Here is a 19,802-nt window from a genome sequence, read left to right as displayed (position 1 = left end):
AATATCCCAGAACACTGGCAGTACGCCTAATCTTTCAAGGTCAGGTTTTCCAGCACAGAAACCTGAACTACTGATAATGCTCCCTAACGAAGCTCTCTAAGAGCAGAGAGAAAATGAGATTCGTTCTAACAGCTAAAAAGCAGCTCGAGCCCCACGTTGGGTGCCAAAATCTGTCACGGAGTTGATCAGATCAATCTATGTCCGTGACAGGGGCGGCAGGCCTCTGCCCTCCCCCCCCACCCCAGTCCCACAAAGATGGGAAGGAAGGAAGGGAGGAAAAGAGCAGCAGCAACAACCTATGGAGGAAAACTTATTTTACTATAATATTGGAATACAAGATAACACAATATGTACAATTTAATTGAAATTGAGATTAATAAATCAGACAAGATGAGAGAGAGAGAGAGTTCCCGGGACCGATTCAAACCTGAAAAGCTTGGAACGGCCAGGAAAGCACCTCCAGCACCCCTGCAAGGCAGGAAGAGAGCGCCCCCCCCACCCGGAAGGGCCAGATCCCGTGACTGCTGTCATGTACAGGGATAGGCACTTGGAATTGGGGCAGTGACACTTTAATGCCCCGTACACTACATGATGTTTTGATGTGGAATACTGAAACCCAAAATAAAACAAACAAACAAACAAACATAGAACCATGACACTGCTTAAAAGCAACAAGATTAATTGTGGAACATAGGAATGAAACAAGCTTCCTCAAATTGACCTGCAACTAAAGTCTTACTGGTTCTGTAGTGCTAACTTTCTGTTAGATCATAAAAGGCTGTAGAGAGTTAATCTGGAGAGAATGGGGAGCACCAACTAATGACTGCCCACAGAGCTAGGAGTGCCTCCCATCCAGACAAGCACTCACTTGGGTCAACATAAGCCAGGACATAACACAGTCGTGTCAGCTTACATTCAGAGGAATCAAGTAAGCTACCTGGGTCCGCTGGGGCCGCCCGCCACCAGCTCCTCCAGCGCCAGCCGCCGCGCCTCGCTGTACGACCCGGGCGGGCGCGGCGGCCATTGCCCGGCGCCCTCCTCCAGGCACTGCGACGCGTTGGCGGCCATGGCGCGGGAGGGCGGGCGGCCGCAGGTAGCGCCGTTACGGCGCCTTTATAGCGGGCGGCCGCTCCCCGCCTCCCGCCCGGCCCCGCGCCCTCGCACCGCCGCCGGCCGCCCCCTCCGCAGCGTCCTCTGGGAGCAAACCGGGAATTGAACGGCGAGAGCTGCGGGCTGCGACGCGGGATGTCGGGGTGCCCGGTGTCACGCGAATAAAAGACGACTCACAGAGCTTCAGAGCCTCCCGGCAAAGTGAATTTATTTGTAAACAGCGTACCGCCCCTATCAGTACCAAAACAATCCTACAGTGCAACAACGTTGACGAGTACGCAGAGCAAAGGTTTTCGAGTTCATTTTACAGGCATTCAAACGCTGCCCAACGCCAGCTCTTAAATACAAAGCCTTGTCAGAGAGGCTTTGAGCACTGCTTACTGCTCCCCCAGGGCAGGGGAAAGGAGTGGATGATCTGACAGCCTACAGCAGCAGCCGGGCCTTCACCAACGCAGCCTGAAAAGATGGAAGTGCCACAGCCTATAGGATAAAGCGTGTCTGCCTACACTTCCATTGCAGCCCAGCTGTTTTGGCTGTTTTCCCACTCATTCATTTCTTCTTAGGGAAATGAACTTAACAGCTGAAATGTGCCATCTACTGGACAGATGCTCCCATAAATAAGGAGGAAATACCTTATCCAGATTGGTTTCACTGTAGAATTCATTCTGGTTAGTTACCAACATAATGGTATACAGGTATAAAGCAGCACAGGTCAGACCTCAGAGAGGTGATCCATCAAGCACAAACACACATGCACCTGCTGCAGACATTCAGGCAGTGTCTCTGCAAAGTGACTTAACCCACAAACCATGTAGTGTTGAAGGTATTTTCATAAGCTCTAGTGGCTCTCTGGTTCCCCAAACCATTATCAGTGGATAAAATACAGACAGAGCAGGAAATACAGAATAAATTCTGAAAGCGCAGTTTAAAGAGAGAAAAAATTATTTGTAAAATAATCGTGGCAAACAACCTATAATATTTTTGTACTTTATTTGAGCAGAGCCTTTGTCATGTGTCCTTGGGGATCATCTCACCTCCAGCCCGACTCCAAGGCAAGCAGGCACTTACAGGTCTCCTACCAGAACTAAGACACACATCCCAGTTCCGGCTGAGACAGTTCATTTTCTTCTTAGCATCTGACATGAAGCTACCTTTAGATTTAAGAGAAAAAACTGTTGGTAACACAGTTATGTTATCGTTGTTACATGCACACCTTACATATGGCCATGTAAAGGCATACGAGGACAATCAAATTGAAGACCTAGTTTAGATCAGAACCCACAGCTGTTCCAACAGACCTTTCCCAGCTTCAGAGATAAAACACATTTTACTTCTCTACTGGAATGAGAATGAAGTTATTTTCCCTCATTCTGAACATGTAGTGGAAATAAAACCTATTATTAAAAAGGGGAAATAAATGTTAATATTACCATTCTGAGCAAGATCTGACTCAAATTTCTCCAAGCTTAGAGAACTTAAAGCCAGAGCGTTAGCAATCCTAAAAACAAAACTTAAATGCTTTCTAAGTCAAATATTCAGAAGTACAATAAACCTATACCACCAATGTGTATAAGGGAAACATGCAAGTGGTTTCAGTACATGTGAAAAATCTCACTGACTAAATTGCACGGTAGAAAACAAAGTGCTGGAAAGTGATGTGTGCATGTATTAAAGAAGAGTAAAAGTACTAGAAGGAAATACAAGAATCAGCAGATGTAAAGTGATTGCATTTTGTGACCAGAGCTTTCAAGCTCTGCATTCAGTGCAGCATTTATTCAGACAAGAGTGAAACATCTCAGAGGCTGTGCAGGCTGGCACTGATGTCTCACCTCTACTTCAGGTTGTACCTTCCCCTGCAGTGGTTCATGTAGCTTTCAGGAACATGTCTTCTCCGGGACAAGATACCCACCATGTGGCTAAGCTTTGATCTGATGGTGGAGTAGTGGAATTGCCTCTCCGTGTGCAGTTTTTGGAAATACTCTGCCCTGTGAATGCTAGGGTATTCAAAGGACCGAAGAGAAGACAGCGAGTTGGTGGAGCTCGTACGAGACAGGTGGGATGATGGTGAAGATAGTGACCGCAGGCTAGAATTTGATGAAGACTTTCCAGGTAGAAAGGATTCTTCTTTGGAAAACTTCCTGTAAAGCAGAGGGGTTTCCACAAACGCATCTTCCCTTGTCTGCATCACTGCAGCCTTCAGCAAAACTGAAGTCTGAGTCCCAGTCGTTCTTGTAGCAGTTGAAGTTTGAGTGTCAGCTTCTTCTGTTAAAACATTGGTCTGCATGCCAACATTACACACGGCCACTGCAGGCTGCTCTTCCCATAAGCCAGTTTGAGTTGATGCGTTCTTCTGTCCCACTATGGCCTCTGGATCGCTGAGCCACTCCTCTTCACTGAAGTGAGAATGTCCCAGGTCACCAGGTTTGCCTCCTGGAGTGTCTTCAGCCACATCTAGTTCTTGTAACAGTTTTTTTGGAGTACTAGACAGCCTGGCAAATTCTGCCCTCAAATTGCTCTCCACAGTGTATTCTTTAGAGGACTCTATTCTTTTCTCCACGTGGTCAAATATTCCACTGTTCCTACAGCTTGATCGGCACTCAGGACTGATAGGGTTTGACTGGGCATAAAGAATTCGAAACTGCAGGTCAAAGTGTTCAACAACTTGACCGGACAGTAGCAGCAAGTTACTGCTGTTCAGCTTCCCGTCAGTCCATGTGAAACTGTTGAATACAAACCAAGATTCACAATTAAACTCCAGTGCACTTCAACACATAGTAACAGACAGCAAGACTCAGCCTAGAAGCGCCGTGCGTAAGGAAGGCATAGACCTGATCAACTGTTCACTCGCTCCTTCAGGAAAATCTCTGCACAGCCACAGCCAGGTTCTTTGCTAATGCCAAGACATGCAATACAAGTTTCCCAAAGGTGCCTCCTGTTCTGTGTCAGTCCCACTCAGGTAGCCCACTTGATATTTATTAGTAACAGCAAACAGGAGATTGAACACAGTCTTCTTGCAGAACACCCCCCTGCTTTTTTTAGCATAATTACACACTAATGGATTCCAGTACTCGCCTGTAGGAGCCTGTTGTCACTCTCACGCCATCAATCAACATGAATTTTTCATGGACTTTCCCAATAATTTTGGCACCTGATCTCATGTAGTAGATGTTCCCAGTGAGAGTTCGAACCCTCATCAACTGTTTCAGGAAAAAAAGGGAAAAAACTAGCATCAAATTTAAGTTTACGTCCAAAAAGTTTTGATCATTAATTCTGCTTAAAAGCAACAAGATTAATTGTGGAACATAGGAATGAAACAAGCTTCCTCAAATTGACCTGCAACTAAAGTCTTACTGGTTCTGTAGTGCTAACTTTCTGTTAGATCATAAAAGGCTGTAGAGAGTTAATCTGGAGAGAATGGGGAGCACCAACTAATGACTGCCCACAGAGCTAGGAGTGCCTCCCATCCAGACAAGCACTCACTTGGGTCAACATAAGCCAGGACATAACACAGTCGTGTCAGCTTACATTCAGAGGAATCAAGTAAGCTACCTGGGTCACATCCTCCAAATCCTGAAGATAAAAGATGTTCCCAATGCCACACCGCCCTTGAGCTTCCTGTCTGCTTTCCTTACAGTTATTTGCCTTGGCAAGCAGTTCCTCGAGCCACAGAATAAAGTTACTTAGATCTTGCAAAATTAAACGCTTGGAAATAGCCACTTCTCCAGCAGGGATCACAGGGATCCACCCAGCACGCCGGGGAGCTGCACAGCATGGCTGTCATTCCTACATGCAGACATGTGAGGTAGAAGGAAGTGTGAAGGTAAACGTGCCTTTTCTGTGTGGTTTTTGATTACGTTGTAAGAAATTTCACCCCTTTGGGTGGAGACCGTACTGAAACCATCACAATGGGCCATAACCTTCAGCACCCTCTTATTTCAGTGTCCAAACAGACAGGGTGCTTTAGACTTTTAGGGAAATCTGAGGATTTGCAGAAAGGGGTCTCTGATGTACAAAACCAAAGCAGAACCACAAGAAGGAAAAACAAAAGCACATTCAGTACTTACACTCTCCTTCTCAGGACAGACACCCAAGTTTTTGCACATTTCCAAGAAATAAGGTAGAAAGTCCTGGTCAAGAAGGATATAGACAGGGACCTGGCGCTTGCTGTAGGCATTCTGAAGGTCACTGAAGATATCAATATCTGTGAAGGAATCCATAACAAGGGCAATCACCTGTAAAGAGACAGCAAGAGTTCCACAGCTTTAGTTCACACAGGACAGAAGTGGCTCAGAAGGCCTCCTGCACAGCTGAGCATCTACAAACATCCTCTGTTTTCTCCCCAGGCCACCTGATAGAAAGGCAGCACCATCCCTATACAAATGACCAAGACAACAGTCAACTGGATACATCTCCTAAGAGCTGGGAAGAGCACATTCTGGGTTTCCATCCAACACCTTCACAAAAAAACTCACAAGCAGATGCAAATTCGCCGTGAGAGTTCTTTTGAACAGACAAGCCCAAAGATGGAAAGATTCAGTGGGCCACAGACAAAACGTTCTTACATTTGTAAACAGCCTCTCCGTTCAGAGCAACACCACACAGCATTGCCCAGAATCCCAGCCCTTTCAACCTGGGAACGCACAGCTGCGTGGGTGCAGACACAAAGCTTTGGCTTCGTGACTTACTGCTGTCCCACCAGATGTGCAACAAGAGCTGTTGCTCTCACCTGCCGTCTCAGCTCTCCTGGCACACACCCCCTGCTGCACAGAGGCCCGGGCACACAGCACAGCTGCTCTGTGTGTGGCACTGCTGGTGCTCACAGGAAGCATTTCCCACAAGAACAGTCTCAGCTCTGCATTCCCACCTGAGCCCTGCTCCTTACAGGGTTGGCTCTAAACAGGCCATTTCTTAGTTACAGAACACAAGGCAGGCTACATTTCTAGAAGAAGTTAGCTTATGCTTGTGCTCCTCTTGTAGTGCCTCTGGTCTTCTCACTCTGCCACTTCTCTAAGTGCCAGAGCAAGATGGAGAAAATTAAGGCACTGTTGATGAGGTGAATAAGAAATTAACCCCTGAAAATAGAACGATTGGAACACAATTCCTTGGAAATACCGCTGCCTTCAAACGGCCTCAGTTAGCAGCACATGAGCTCTAATCCCAGTATTAGCAACTGAAAAAGACAGAAAAGCGGTATTCAAACTAAACAAAACAGTTACAGCAGATAGAGAAAACTCTCTTCTCTGTACTGGGCTCTTCCAGATGAGCAGACAAGGCAGCAACTGCACCCACCTCAGTCATAGAGCATCCTAAGCTGGATGGGATCCTCAAAAATACAGCGCCCAACCCCCAGCTCCACACAGCAGCACCCCAACCCCAATCCTATGGCTGAAAGCGTTGTCCCAGCCCTCCCTGAGCTCCAGCAGCTGGGGGCCGTGCCCACTGCATTCTGGGGCAGAGCCTTTCCCTGATATCTCTGCTGTCACAGCTCCATGCCTTCCCCTCAGCTTCAATTGCTGGTCACCAGAGGTCAGTCCCTCAAGCTGACAGGGAACTCAGCAGCATCTGAAGCTTTCCTACTCCCCACGTTAATCCTAAGGATGCAGACATGACCAAGCAGCACATCAGTCATTAATTTCCAGGGGTCTCTCTGTTTTTTCACCCACAAAAGCACTTCCCAGGCCAGCACCTGGCAGCGAGCAGAACAGCGTGCCTGGCTGCTGCCTTGGCGTAAAGAAGATAACAAAGAACAGCTCTTGGGAAAACCAGCAGTTCGACTGTGCAATTCGATGAATCACCAGAAACCACCGGAGCGGCTCTTCCTGCACAGCAGCCGCCGAGCAAAGCCCGTGCCACCCTCAGTCGCTCACAGCCTCCCCTCGGTGCCACGTGGGAGCGCCGGGCCGGGGCCGCCCCGCCCAGCAGGGAGCCGCGCTTTTCAATTTCAGCGGAGCCGACGGGACCGCGGTGGGAAAGGAGCTGCTGCCGAGCACCGCCGCTACGGGCGCTGTGCTCGATTAATGCAACCGCTCACACGGAACGGTCACCGCTCCGCGGGGCGCTCGGACCGCGCTCTGCATCGGCCCAGAGCCACGTGCAGCCACGGCACGGTGCGCGGCCAGGGGCGGCTCTGCGCTGCGCTTCGGGCCGATTGGGAAGAAAGGAGAGCGCGGGCACGGCGCTACCTCTGCACGTAGCGTCCTTCCGACGAGGCAGGACACAAGAAAAGCTTCCACGAGGAGGCGCCTACGAGCGAGCCTGGCTCGCAAAGCCACGAACCCCAAAGCGGCTCGAACCCGGCCAGCGGCCCCACGGGGCACCCACCTGCCGCGCGGAGCGGATCTGCCGCCGCACCGCCTCCTTGCAGCCGTACGGGCTGTCCCCGCCGCCCGGCTGGAAGTGCGCCTCCACCCGCGTCAGCCCGCGGAACGCGCCGCTGCCGAAGCCCGGCCAGCCCAGCTCCAGCGCCGGCGGCTCCGCGTCCGAGCGCTCGGGGAAGTAGGTGAGCGACGACGCGTCCAGGGACGCCTCGGCCGCCGACTCGTCGGCCGCGGCGGGCGGCACGGCGCCCCGCGCGATGGCCTGCACCTCGGGCTCCGACAGGAAGGGCGGCAGCCGCTCCCGCCGCAGGAAGGCGCGCAGCGCCTCGGGGCCGCCCGCCACCAGCTCCTCCAGCGCCAGCCGCCGCGCCTCGCTGTACGACCCGGGCGGGCGCGGCGGCCATTGCCCGGCGCCCTCCTCCAGGCACTGCGACGCGTTGGCGGCCATGGCGCGGGAGGGCGGGCGGCCGCAGGTAGCGCCGTTACGGCGCCTTTATAGCGTCTTTGAATCCAAACGGCGCTGCGCAACGCCGCCACTGGTGGAGCCGCGCTCCGCCCCCCGCCGCCATTGGCCGCTCGTCCCGTCCCGCCCCGCCGCCGTTGGCCGCTCGTGCCGTCCCGCCCCTCATTCGTTACAGCCCTCAGCTGCGAAGCCCAGAAGAACCAACGGCACTTTCTGTGTTATTAAAAGAAATTTAATATATATATATATATATATGTTTTTAAATTAAAAAATTCAATCTCTCTATTAAAGACGCAGGTCAGGTGCTAATACTGTCAGACATACCCTTTTGGCATGAGTTTTACATAAAATTTAAGATTTTATGCGTTGCTTCAACACGTTAAGAAACCATCTCTTCATACTTACAGGAACAATAAAGTCAGCTCCATACAATATCAAATATCTTTTAAAAAAAAAGTTTTAAATATATTAGACTCTGATTGCCAAAATGCCATTCTATACACAAAGCTGCTAATACAATACGCAGTCCTCACGTTCTTTCTCTCACATAAAATACACCTGGTCGGCTGGGTCTGTACGCTCTGCAGGATGGGGTGAGGGTTACTGCAGAAAGCGCCCTGTGCTGCAGTGCCAAGGCTGCTTTTGCAGTGCTGTAAAACCCGTATCTGTCTCCTGGTGGAGGTCAGTGTGTTGGTGAGGTCAGAACACGCTCCTCGAGCGCTGTCTCCTCTACCACAGCTGGAATGCAGCGCGATGTTCTGGGTCAGACGTTGCCTGAAGAGCCCCGCGGTACCCGGATGATGAGGGGGGACTGCAGCCCAGTGCCTGCTTGGGCAGGATGAACACAGCCAAAGAACAACCGGCTCTGTTGTACGGCCACAAAGAAAACAAAACTCCAGATATTAACGGCACTCTGAGCACGTGTTGGATTCTGCCTCGGGAGAGCTGCTATACCAAAAGAGGTCACAAAGATTTGTTAAATTATCCTGATCATTTTCATTCTGGGTAATATGAAGGGAAACAGTGATCGTGGGAGAAACAAACAAAAGCTTCGATGTCTGGCTCTGAACTGCTTTCCCTTGCAATAGCAAACAGCACCGCACAGCACTGCAAGCACTCCAGAGACCAACAACAGAATGATTTTAGCAAATATAAGGCACAGAAATACCCAGACACAGGGAGGACACCTTCCAGCAGATGCACAACAGTTAATCCACGGCTCACCACAGACCAGTACTGTTGCATTCTCAGTTAAGTTATTCTTATTTCAGGATACTGCCAGCTGTATTTCAGTGTGCAAGATTTGGGTGACCAGAGGTCCAAGATTAAACCAAAAGCACACGGAACAAAACTTGTAAAGCCAGCTGGGAGATCATAAGTGCTTTCATCTGCAACCCCATGAAATAAGACCTTGCTGAGTGCACCAGAGAATTCAGTGCCTCTGCCATGGACTGCACCGATTCCTTATTGCCACTGCCCTGCCATGCTCTGCTCCTTCCCTACCAGGAGTTCCTCAGTCTCTGGTGCCCAACCACACCTGCTACAGCATCCTGCCAGCTGGAGTCCTTTCTTGGCTGAACAGAGGGTTGTAGGATTCCAGAGCACCACAGAAGTGACACTGAGCTAAAATCACATCACTGGGTATGCCAAGCACAGATCCAGGCCTGAAGTCACACAGATCCCAGCAATAGTGCTTGAGCCCTTATCTGACGTTTCATTGCTGGGACTTCCTCGGTTGAGCTTAGTAAAACAGATGCTATTTTGAGAGACATTTCTTTTTGCAGTTAAGTCAAGTCTTTTGACGTAGAAAGCAAGGAAGATTCTGCAAGCAGGGAGGTCATTCCCACATGCAGCTCCACCTACAGCAGGCCAGCACTGCACTCCCCAGATCTCTGCATGGCCTTCATGAACCACCACAACCTTAGGCTACTGCTGATGCAAGTGTGACCCTGATCTGACCTTGAATCTGTATTTAGAGTATTATTGAACCTAGAGTCACTGGTTATAGTGTAAAACCCCTATATCTTTCTCTCATAAGCCAAGTGCTTGACATGCCAATCAACACAATTCACAGCGTCCACGGCTGTTTAGCAAAATGAAGATCTAATGAATTAGCCAAAGCGCCTCCTGCTTTGTACTTCAGACCATTCCACTAGGATAGCCTTTACTCAAACACAGATACAGAAAGCACTACTGTTACAACACTGCTAAGTTTTACAATTAAGAGCCCTGCTCCTAGAGATGAGCTCCTACAATGCACATATAAGAATTTCTGCACGTTTTTTAATCCCCCCCAAAGTCAGCCTCTCCAAAACACGCTGCCAGAAGCAGGCTGAACACCCGTTTTACACAATCACTCATCCCAGACCTACAACCAGCAGCTCTGCAGGCAGAACTGTCAGCCTTCCCTGAGCTTATTTGGCAGTGCTCCGCAAGCACTGACCATTACATCCAGAATGTCACTGACACAAAGGTGCTTATCTACCTTAGGTCACTGTTCCACAGTCCTCCCAAATCCTACCCTGATGCAACTTCTGCCCAAAGCCAGAGGAAAATAAAGACTTGGCTAAGAAACAAATCCTGGAGCTTTTCTCGATTACTGACTGTGCCATCTAAAAGAGAATTGATTCCATCCAAACAGACAGCACCAGACTGCAGTGAGCATGTTACCTTGCAGTGGTAATGCTGGAAGAGTCTATTATGGCCAATTTTACAATTGCAACACAAAGACCAATTAAGTGGATGATGAATAATCTAGAACCTGTAGCATCTTTCTCCTGACAGTAAATCAATTGCTGGTTTGCTCTAGATCACAGTTAGAATTAAGAACTCCCGCAGTTTCACATATAAACAGAGTGAAATAGCAATTAACTAAAATCCATTGGTCTAAAATGGACTGGCTTCCTACAGCTTTAATCTATCAGCAGCTCTCAGAGAAAGCAAACCTCAAACTACTTTGCACTGTTGCATTCAAGCGCCTCGTTTTCATTTGCATGGAGTTACGGAGGATTCAATACACTCGATGGTACCAAAGTGCTCTGAGGAGACTGGCCCAACAACGAAGGAAGGCATCAGCTGGGCTGAATTTGCACCATGTATTTTGCACCTAGTGAGTAGCAGCACCAAAAATTTGTACAGTCCAGAATTCTCAGAGGGATGGATGTGAGGAGACGACCCCCAGCACCATGCGAGAGCAGAGGCACCTGAAGGATCATCTTCCCCCACACAGTGACACGCAGCTACACTTGATACCATCGCAGATGGATTTTCTCTAGCTGATCAGAGACCCACCTTTAATGAAACACACAAGCTGAAAAGTCTGCCCAGTTACCAAATTACCCTCTTTCTACCAGAGAGCGGCTTTAAATTTCCCTTGAAGTTAAGCACAAGAAGTATTTTCTGGTCTTATATTGATGTGTTCCAGTCACAGAGGAGCTCAGCAGTGCAAGCTGACTGGTGCTGTGTTAGGAAAAGCCCAACTTCTCTGTTTCAAACATACAAAGAACCCCTTTGCCTTTTAACTGAATGGAAGTTCAAAAAAAAAAAAAAAAAAGAAAAGAAAGAAAAAGAAAAAAAGATGTCAGACCAACTGCTGCAATTTTCCAGTTTGCTCCTAAAGCTGTGGAGGGGAGGAACGTTACACTGATGTCTAACAACTGCAGCTAAAAGGCTGATGGGTGGAAGCCGCATTTTCTGTTGCTTGGCTGAAGCACAACAGCATCTCTGCAAGCAGGATTCAGTCCACTGCTGGCTTACAGAGACCCAGACAGGCTGTGCTCAACCCGGGATTTCAGCTGCCCAAGGCAACTCATACTCAGGCAAGCAAACACTGATGTGTGCAATAGCTCCTCTGTGCAGAAAGAGGGTTGGACGTTTACAAACAACTGCTCCTGCGGATGGAACTCGTTAGCTCAACTGTGGCCGTTTTTCCTTCACCCCCACAAGATATGCCAAAACTTCCACTTGCTGGAAAAGCCAATACCAAAACTGCACATTATACCACACAGGAGTTTCTCATGTGTGTCTGAATTAACATGAACTGCATGTTGGTGTGCCCACCTGCCTGCAGCAGAGGCTTCGCTCAGTGCTGCACGCTGACTCCCTGACACGCAGAGGCACTCAAGCCTTGTTCTGATGGATGCTGATGACTTCAGCATGGAAGCTAGAAATAAAGGCAAAAAAGTTTCCTGTCCCGCTGCAATGTTCAACTACCAAAGCAATGATTTAAGTTACTCATCAGCCAAAGACTTCAGGTTAACGCAAGGTAACACCTACAGAGATTAGAAATGCTTTCAGGCTTTTCTGGATTAGTGTAGGCAAGCCCTTCCTCTTCAGCCCTCCCAAGCCCTGTGGTTCTGGAAATCCAGAAAAGTCAGAACACAAAGCACACCGCCCCAAGTATCTGTGCTGAGCATAGAGAGTAAACAAACAATCAATAGGAAAGTGAGATCAGCAAAAGTCCTTTCAGTTTTAAACAAATTGAAGTCTAAATAGTACAAATAAGTGTTTTAAATTACTTATCCCAATATAGACCTTTGTCAGTATTTTATTGCAGTAAAATTCTATTGCCAGGGCCCCTTATTGCAACGTCAGTTGTAAAGCCTGCTGAGTGGCGCCTGCTCCAGGAAGAGTTCTGCTTTAAACCTGATGCAGTCTGCAGCGTGAGTTTCGATGAGCAGAACAGGACCCAGCCAGCGCGTAGTTTCTGATGGAGAGCTGTCACTGCAAGGAGACACCTTGCAAACTTCCTACAGCAAGTATAGTATCTACATGTAGTATCTACACTTGCTTGTTGCTCAGCCCCTGTAGATGCAGGATCTAGATGCACGGAAATCAGCTCTGTCCACTTGCAAACCTCCCGTAGGGCTGACCTCCCCCCTGCAGGAAACGTGCATCACTTAAGAGTGAAAATTCAGGTCTGAACTGTTACCCTCAGGAAGCTCGGTTGCTTGCAGCAGCAAGAGGCTCAGATGCAAAGATTTTAATTCAGATCGCTTCTTCTTTCCAAGCCATCCCATGACTTCCCAAGGATGGGGAGACAGTGCACCACACCTTCTTACCCAGGGAGAAAGACGTAGGCATCTTTATTTTTTGTTTTTGTATCATACTGATGCGTATCCCTTTCTCTCCTGAGAGCCTTGCTCCACCTGCATTACTCATTTGACTTCAATGGAAGTAACTAGCAGGGTAAAGTACAATTCAAGATGAAGGAGACTGCTTCAGTCAGGATGTCCATAACCAGACTCTCCCCTTGGAATGCAAACAACCTGGCCATGGCGATAGATCCTACCAGCCCACTCCCTTCTCGTTTCCTCCGAGGCGAGTAACAGGTGGAACTAGGAAATCCTGCAGCACCCATGCACCTTCTCTTCCATTTCCTCCATGGGAGCTTTGAATTTCAAGAGGGGCGGCTCCCCACTGGACACTGTGTAATACACTGAGGTCCCATTGGAGCTGTAGGGAGAAGTCCTGGATGCAATTAGGTGCGACTTGGCCTCGCCCCCGTTCTCGGCGACTCCCCCCGCACCACTGCCAAAGTGAGTGCTGAGGAAGGGGTGGTTGAGGAGCTTGGCTGCAGCCCGCTGCCGCTTCAGTTCAGAGAGCGTCTGGTGGCCCTGCTCCTTGTAGGCACCCCAAAACTGCTGCGCGTCGGGGAGCGCGGGGCTGCCGTAGGGCAGCACGTGGCCTGGGTTACCATCAGGGTCGGCGTGCATGCCCCACACATCCCCGTTGGAGAAGGTGTATGGGTAAGTGCTGGCAGAGGCCATGAGTCCATTCTGGAGGGGGATTTCAGAGTCACACTGGGTGCTTTTGTTTGCTAACTCCGGAAAGAGGGAAGAGCTCTCCAGCAGTGAATTCTGCAACAAGAACACATCAAAAAAGAGCATCTGTCCCCTGTTCTCCATCATACAGGTCATCCCTGTGACAACTTCCTAAGCCAGCTCACACTCACTCTTTCATCCAGAGGCAGTGCAGCAAAACCACTGAATTCACCCACCAACTCTAAACTGCCAGGAGCCCCAGGCAGGAACACGGAAATGAAAAGGCAGCTCTGGAGAGACCTGATCCTGGCTTTTCAGTATCTAAGTGGGGCTATAAGAAAGGGGACAGACTATTAGCAGGGTCTGCTATGATAGGATAAGGAAAAGTGCTTTCAAACTTAAAGAATGGAGATCTAGACAGGTCATAAGGAAAAGTTTCTTACAACGGGGGCAGTGAGCACAGGTTGCCCAGAGAGATGGTGGGTTCCCTGTCCCTGGAGACACCCAAGGCCAAGGGATGTGGCTCTGAGCACTGATGGAGATGTGGGTATTCCTGTTCACTGCAGGGGCCCGACTGGATGGCCTTTAAATGTGCCTTCCAACTGAAACAATTCTATGATTCTAATTCTATGTCTGCATGGAAGGACTCCAAAAAAAAAATATGGACTGAGAGATACACATGTTAATATAACACAATAAAAACTGAACTAAAACCAAATAACTGCAAAGCAAGATAGTGGTTTTTCTGTGATTACCAGTTTGTTAGCTCTAAGGAGAAATGCGTGTGTCACAATAGACTTCTGTTTCTTCTGGACACTGTGGTTCACTGGGGCCATATCTCAAACTTCTCTATGCCACTGTAAATCCAGAGCAGCCTTCCCACTGGAGTGGGATATCCCACTTTAAAATAAAATTTGGTCTTTTGCTCAAATCTGACACATGAGGCTTAGGATTTCTTTTCAGCCTCCTCCCATCCCAGGAGCAGCGTTACCCGCCCTCTGCTGTGACTCCGTAAGACAGAAGAGATTCCTTACGGGGTCTGTGTTCTCCTGGTCAGACCGAGTCTCCCCAATTTCACCAATGAGACCCGAGTTCCTTCCTTCTTCTGCTGCCCCCAGCTGCTGCCACACGATGGCCTCTTTCTCGCACTCCTTCCTGTAGAGGTTTGTCCGGTCGGAGAGGCTGGCTCTCCTCACCACCTTCCTGTTGGGCAGGGGAAGGAGCACAGAGCTGTGAGCAGGGCATGCAAGTTCTCCTCACCCTGTAGCTCTTCTCAGCCTCTCCTCGTGCTTCCTAGCATCTCCCACTGGAATGTAACATGAATTTAGTTTCCTGGTACCCACGCAAAGCAGACAAAGGCACTTGTGTGGATATTAATGGTGGGAGGAATTTTAAAGAGTTTTAAAGTAACACTGCAAAGGTGGTTGATTTTCAAGAAAAGAAAAAGTGAGAGGTTTTCAAGAACCACGGAGATGTGGCACTGAGGAACACGGTTAGTGTGCATGGCAGGATGGGTTGGGGTTGCACTTGGTGATCCCAGTGGTCTTCTCCAACGTTAATGATTCTGTGACCTCACACAGCTCATCTAATGGATCTGCTCCGCAACCAGTGGAGTAAATACAGAGGGCAAAGGCCCAGGGTCTGTTTAGAGAGCTCTGTGGTCAGCAGGACTGCTTTGATGTCTAGAGAACACCTTATAAAGACATTTGCATGCAGTGTCTGAAGATAACATCTTGGCCACTCACCCCCGGCTGCCAGTGCTGGAGGTTCTTCGGCTCAGGGAGGATTTATGCCTCATCTGAGACTTCATTATCACATCATGCTTGTGTTTCAACTCCAGAAGTAATACTTTGAACTCCTCTTCCTCACACAGATCTAAGGGACACGTAAACCAAGGCACTAGTTAGAGCATTCGAATGCAGTGCCGTTAACAACATGTTACAGATTATGCCTTCCTAGTAAATAAAACTCCAAATGCTCAGAGGAAGGAGGGAAATTTAAGCAAAATATGCTTAGGCACATTTGTCTCCAAACTAACGGTGCTAGGGACGACTAAGTGGAATCAGAAAGCAAGAGCTCTGTGGCTCAGCTTTGCAACAATCCAGCTATTCAGCCAGGCTTCATCGTAACTCCGGTATCAGGCTGTGCCTTCTCCTGTGAATGGGTGAAAGAGACATCAAGCAGTGTCTCAAAGCTTCAAGTGGAAGGAAAATACATTTCCCTAACTATCAGCCCGTACCTCCCCTGAGTGCAGCTTTTTTTTCATTTCTCCAAAATTAAGGAGAATAGACGAAAGCAGAGCAGTCGTGGTAGGAGACAAGAACTTCTATCCTTCAAAATGAGAACACACAGATTTTTCAGTTAAGACTCAGAAAACCTTTTGGCAAAAGAAAACACGGCATAAGATTGTAATACTCTCGGCCAGGTGCTAGCACTTTGGCACTTCTACTTCCAACCTGTTCCAGGAACTGTGTGTGTTTTTCTTCTCCAGCCCCAACAGGTTCCCACACTTCATTGCATCAAGGCAGAGCTGGAGACATCTAAGTCTTAGGGCTGCACTCAACAGTTTCAGAAGTGGTACTGCAAACCCTGCTGCTTGGGGCACGTCCAAGACCACAATGAAGGAGCGGGTGGACTCCAAAGCACAGGAATTGTGGGATGACATGAGCGCAAAAAAGATAAAAACTCAGAGCTCAAGAAATGAATTTTTCTTTTTTTTTCTTTTTTTAAATGAGTAGGAGGAACTATTTTTAGAAATAATGAATCAGGCTCTTTAAAACTTCAGTCCCCCAGCTTTGATTCTAGACATCTGAAAAATGAAAAGCTAATGCTTCTGAAAGCTCCATCTGAAGACCCAGTGAGCTTAAAGCAAAGAGCTTCTGAACGCCTTTCTTAGTAACTTTGATCTGCTTTTTAATGTTAGTCAACTCACCTATTGGCATCTCATCCAAAGATGTCCTGGCACTCAGGCTAGCCCCATGGGACACGAGTAACTCAGCCATCTGCATCTAAAGGAAGGGAAAGAAAGCCAATTGACAGAAGGATTTGAGGCAAACCTTTTCTGCCTCAAAACTGAGAAGAGGCAATGGCATGCATACTCAACTCGCCTCAAATTATTCTGGTATGCACACAATGTTAAACACAGTTCCCACCATTCACCACACAGACATATTCTCCCAACCTTTCTCAGCAAAAGGTTCTTTCTGGAGCTCCAGGGCTATCATCTGCCACCGTGCAGCAAGATCAGTCCTACCACAGATTGCTCCCATTGGCAGAGTGCTCCACGGTCTGTCCAGGCAGAAAGCAATGTCACCCTCATAGCTGACATTTGCATCAAAATCCTCACCTGTCCCCAGAAAGCTGCAGCATGAAGAGGTTCCCAGCCGTCCCAGTCCTTCACATCCAGGCTTGCCCCCTGATCAAGAAGGACTTCAGCTGCGTGCAGATACCCATTGGCTGCGGCTATGTGCAGCTAGGAGACAAGGAAGAGAGCATGAGCCACCTGCAAGGATCATGAATGGGCATTTTTTACAGCAAATTTCAGTGGGATTTTTGTATAGCATCTGAGTCTAAATTTACATGGGCAGCACATTCCAAATTTTGCAGATACATTTCAGGTCAAAAGCATCTTGTTTCCATGACTGAAACTTAGTGCAACCTGCATGTAATTCTGTTTGGAAAGGCAAATGCTTAAGATCACTTACATACATGGGTTAAAAGCATACTGTTTTCTATTTTAAATCAAGGTCTCCTAAGTACTTCCCAGTCTGTAAGCAAACAGCACCATCAAAGTGCAAACCTGCAATGGGGAACATCTCCTGCTGTGAACTCTGCATTCTCCATGCCAGCAAACATCTCCTCTTCCCCACCAAGGGCTGGAGATGTGATTTGCTGACCAACTGCCCAGCCTGCTTTAGTCAGCGCTCCCTTTGTGTGAGCACACTTCCAATCTCTTCTGATTGCTTTCACCATTTGAAAATCAGAAACATTTACATCTGTGGCTACTTTCAGTTAAAGGAATCTGACTTTTTCAGATCCCAGCCTCCAGCTACACCCGTCGCTCTGAAGACATCAATAATAGACTCCCATTCTCCACCACATTTTGTGCCTCTGAAGGTTTTCACAACTGCTGCCTGCTGCTGCCTTTCTGAGCACAGCACTGACCTGGGCACTGTCCTGAAGACACCAACTCCACTCAGAGCTCATTCTTTTTCAGCTGTGCTGACAAGAAGCACAAAAGCTTCTTTTCAAGGTTTTCCCACATGGATTCCACCACAGGAAGCTATACACTCATCTGGAAAAAAATTCTAATGCTTTCTGACCGTTCAGTTGATTTTTACATGAATTTTATGGCACTGGGTCCTACTCTCTAGAGGTCACGTGGCTTAACAAGGAGTCAGTTACCACTCAGAAGCAGTCAGACAAGCAAATGGGGGCTTGAATCATAGAATCATAGAATGGGCTGGGTTGAAAAGGACCACAATGCTCATCCAGTTCCAACCCCCTGCTATTGGTGATTGGTGTTGCCAGCCACCAGACCAGGCTGTCCAGAGCCACGTCCAGCCTGGCCTTGAATGCCTCCAGGGATGGGGCATCCACAACCTCTTTGGGCAACCTGTTCCAGTGCCTCACCACCCTCTGAATGAAAAACTTCCTCCTAATATCCAACCTAAACCTCCCTTGTCTCAGTTTAAAACCATTCCCCCTTGTCCCATCAGTATCCACCCTCATAAACAGCCATTCTCTCTCCTGTTTATAGCTAATGATAGATAACTTGTTCCAAAAAGGACAGGGATAGGCAGTAAGCTGTGCTGGCTTTGCTCATGAGCTGTACTCATTTATCCTACATGTCAAGACCAAAACAGAGAGAACAATCCAAACAGCTTCCTCGCTCTTCTCAGCGACCTGTCTGTGTTGCTGCTGTACCACTGCCTGCCACAGGGCAGGTTTCATCGCCAGCAGGCTGCAGGAAGGTGAGATGAAGCCATGCAGTTTCACTCACCAGCGTGGCACCTTGGGCATCAGTCCTGTTCAGGTCCTGGCCAGTCGCAAGTATGTCATGAATGTCGCAGATCATGACCTGCTCCGGGGCGGCCCGCATCTCATTGATTTTTTCCTGTGTAATTCCTGTTAAAATTCCAGTTACAGAGTTGGAAAGGGTCTTTGTCTCCAGTGGTTGAGTAAAACTGTATTCATGACTCCTGGCTGGTTGGCACGGCCTCAACGTCCTTTTCAGAGGTGAAGGGACTTCACCATCATCATTGTTCAGGAATCAGAGAAACTAAACAGAGGCAAGTGCCAGAAATCTACGGCAGGCACAGCCCTCTGCTTTTCTTGAGGGGCCAAACAAGAGCTGAGAAGGTAATTTTTAGTGCTACATGGGCCCGCTTCTGTCTTTCGCACGTTCTCAATCTCCTTACCCTGATAGGCCATGCACGTCTCAATGACATCCAGGGTTGGCTCATCCTCACAGAGGTCGTAGGGCATGTTGCCATCTGCGTTCACCGCCAGCAGGTCTGCTCCGCTGCGAGGGGAAAGAGGCGTTAACAGAAACGACCCGGGACATCCGAGAGCTGGCCGTCCAACACTGAGATAAACACTCATTAAACCCTGGCTGGTTTTTGCTAGCTGCACAAATGGCCCCAACCTTTATGTCAGTGAAGAAAGATTTAAAACAGCCTAAGAGCTACAGATGGGGAAGACAAATTCCAAATGTGGATGAAAGGCAGCACCTCCGTCATGGGCTGGGGGTGCGTGAGGCACTGAGCTGCTCCTGGTCCTCGCTCTCCTCCTGGCACCAAACACACCATCAGCTTGTCAGTGACAGAAATCATTCATTTGCTGAGTTTCTGGATAAGCATGCCAAGCAATTACCAGGTGCTTGTTACCTGGGCATCTGGCAGTCCTTGAAAGAAAAGTTCACAAGGAACAGAGAAGCTGTAAAAGACAAGGGCTGAATGGCAGAGGGAGCCTTCTGTCTAACCAGAGGACCGTTGGCAAAAGCAAAAAAAAAGTAGAAAAATCACCCAGTGCCAGGTTTATTTTTCTGGTTTTCCAAAAGCAATTCCCTAAGCCTCCGTATCAACTCTACCCCACAGGGTAGAAAACTTCCAGCCCCCTCTGAACCACATCATTTTAATTATCTGTTAA

General features: G+C 48.5%; 2 protein-coding genes across 3 annotated transcripts in view; both read right to left on the bottom strand.

Moving 5' to 3' along the window:
* Positions 1-1,292: 1,292 nt before the first annotated feature.
* LOC128080937 (protein FAM83D-B-like) lies at positions 1,293-7,904 on the bottom strand. The gene is made up of 4 exons (XM_052683754.1): positions 7,432-7,904; positions 5,175-5,342; positions 4,183-4,307; positions 1,293-3,830 (listed from the first exon to the last, which is right to left on the bottom strand). Exons 1-4 carry the CDS (start codon positions 7,873-7,875, stop codon positions 2,942-2,944), a joined length of 1,626 nt encoding a protein of 541 aa, XP_052539714.1. The 5' UTR covers positions 7,876-7,904; the 3' UTR covers positions 1,293-2,941.
* Positions 7,905-8,111: 207 nt separating this feature from the next.
* PPP1R16B (protein phosphatase 1 regulatory subunit 16B) overlaps positions 8,112-19,802 on the bottom strand; it is a 49,040-nt gene continuing 37,349 nt past the window's right edge. For both annotated transcript variants that reach the window (XM_052683415.1, XM_052683414.1), the window contains 7 exons: positions 19,073-19,176; positions 18,655-18,779; positions 16,999-17,124; positions 16,585-16,660; positions 15,398-15,527; positions 14,687-14,855; positions 8,112-13,748 (listed from right to left, as the gene is read on the bottom strand). In XM_052683415.1, the coding sequence (XP_052539375.1) occupies positions 13,227-13,748; positions 14,687-14,855; positions 15,398-15,527; positions 16,585-16,660; positions 16,999-17,124; positions 18,655-18,779; positions 19,073-19,176 (1,252 nt within the window). In that variant the 3' untranslated portion in view covers positions 8,112-13,226. The remainder of the gene's footprint in view (positions 13,749-14,686; positions 14,856-15,397; positions 15,528-16,584; positions 16,661-16,998; positions 17,125-18,654; positions 18,780-19,072; positions 19,177-19,802) is intronic.

This window comes from Tympanuchus pallidicinctus, unplaced genomic scaffold, assembly GCF_026119805.1.
Source record: "Tympanuchus pallidicinctus isolate F22 unplaced genomic scaffold, pur_lepc_1.0 scaffold20, whole genome shotgun sequence".
In the NCBI taxonomy this organism is placed as follows: domain Eukaryota; kingdom Metazoa; phylum Chordata; class Aves; order Galliformes; family Phasianidae; genus Tympanuchus; species Tympanuchus pallidicinctus.
The sequence above is the reverse complement of the archived record's forward strand: the minus strand, read 5'-3'. Positions and strand labels throughout refer to the sequence as shown.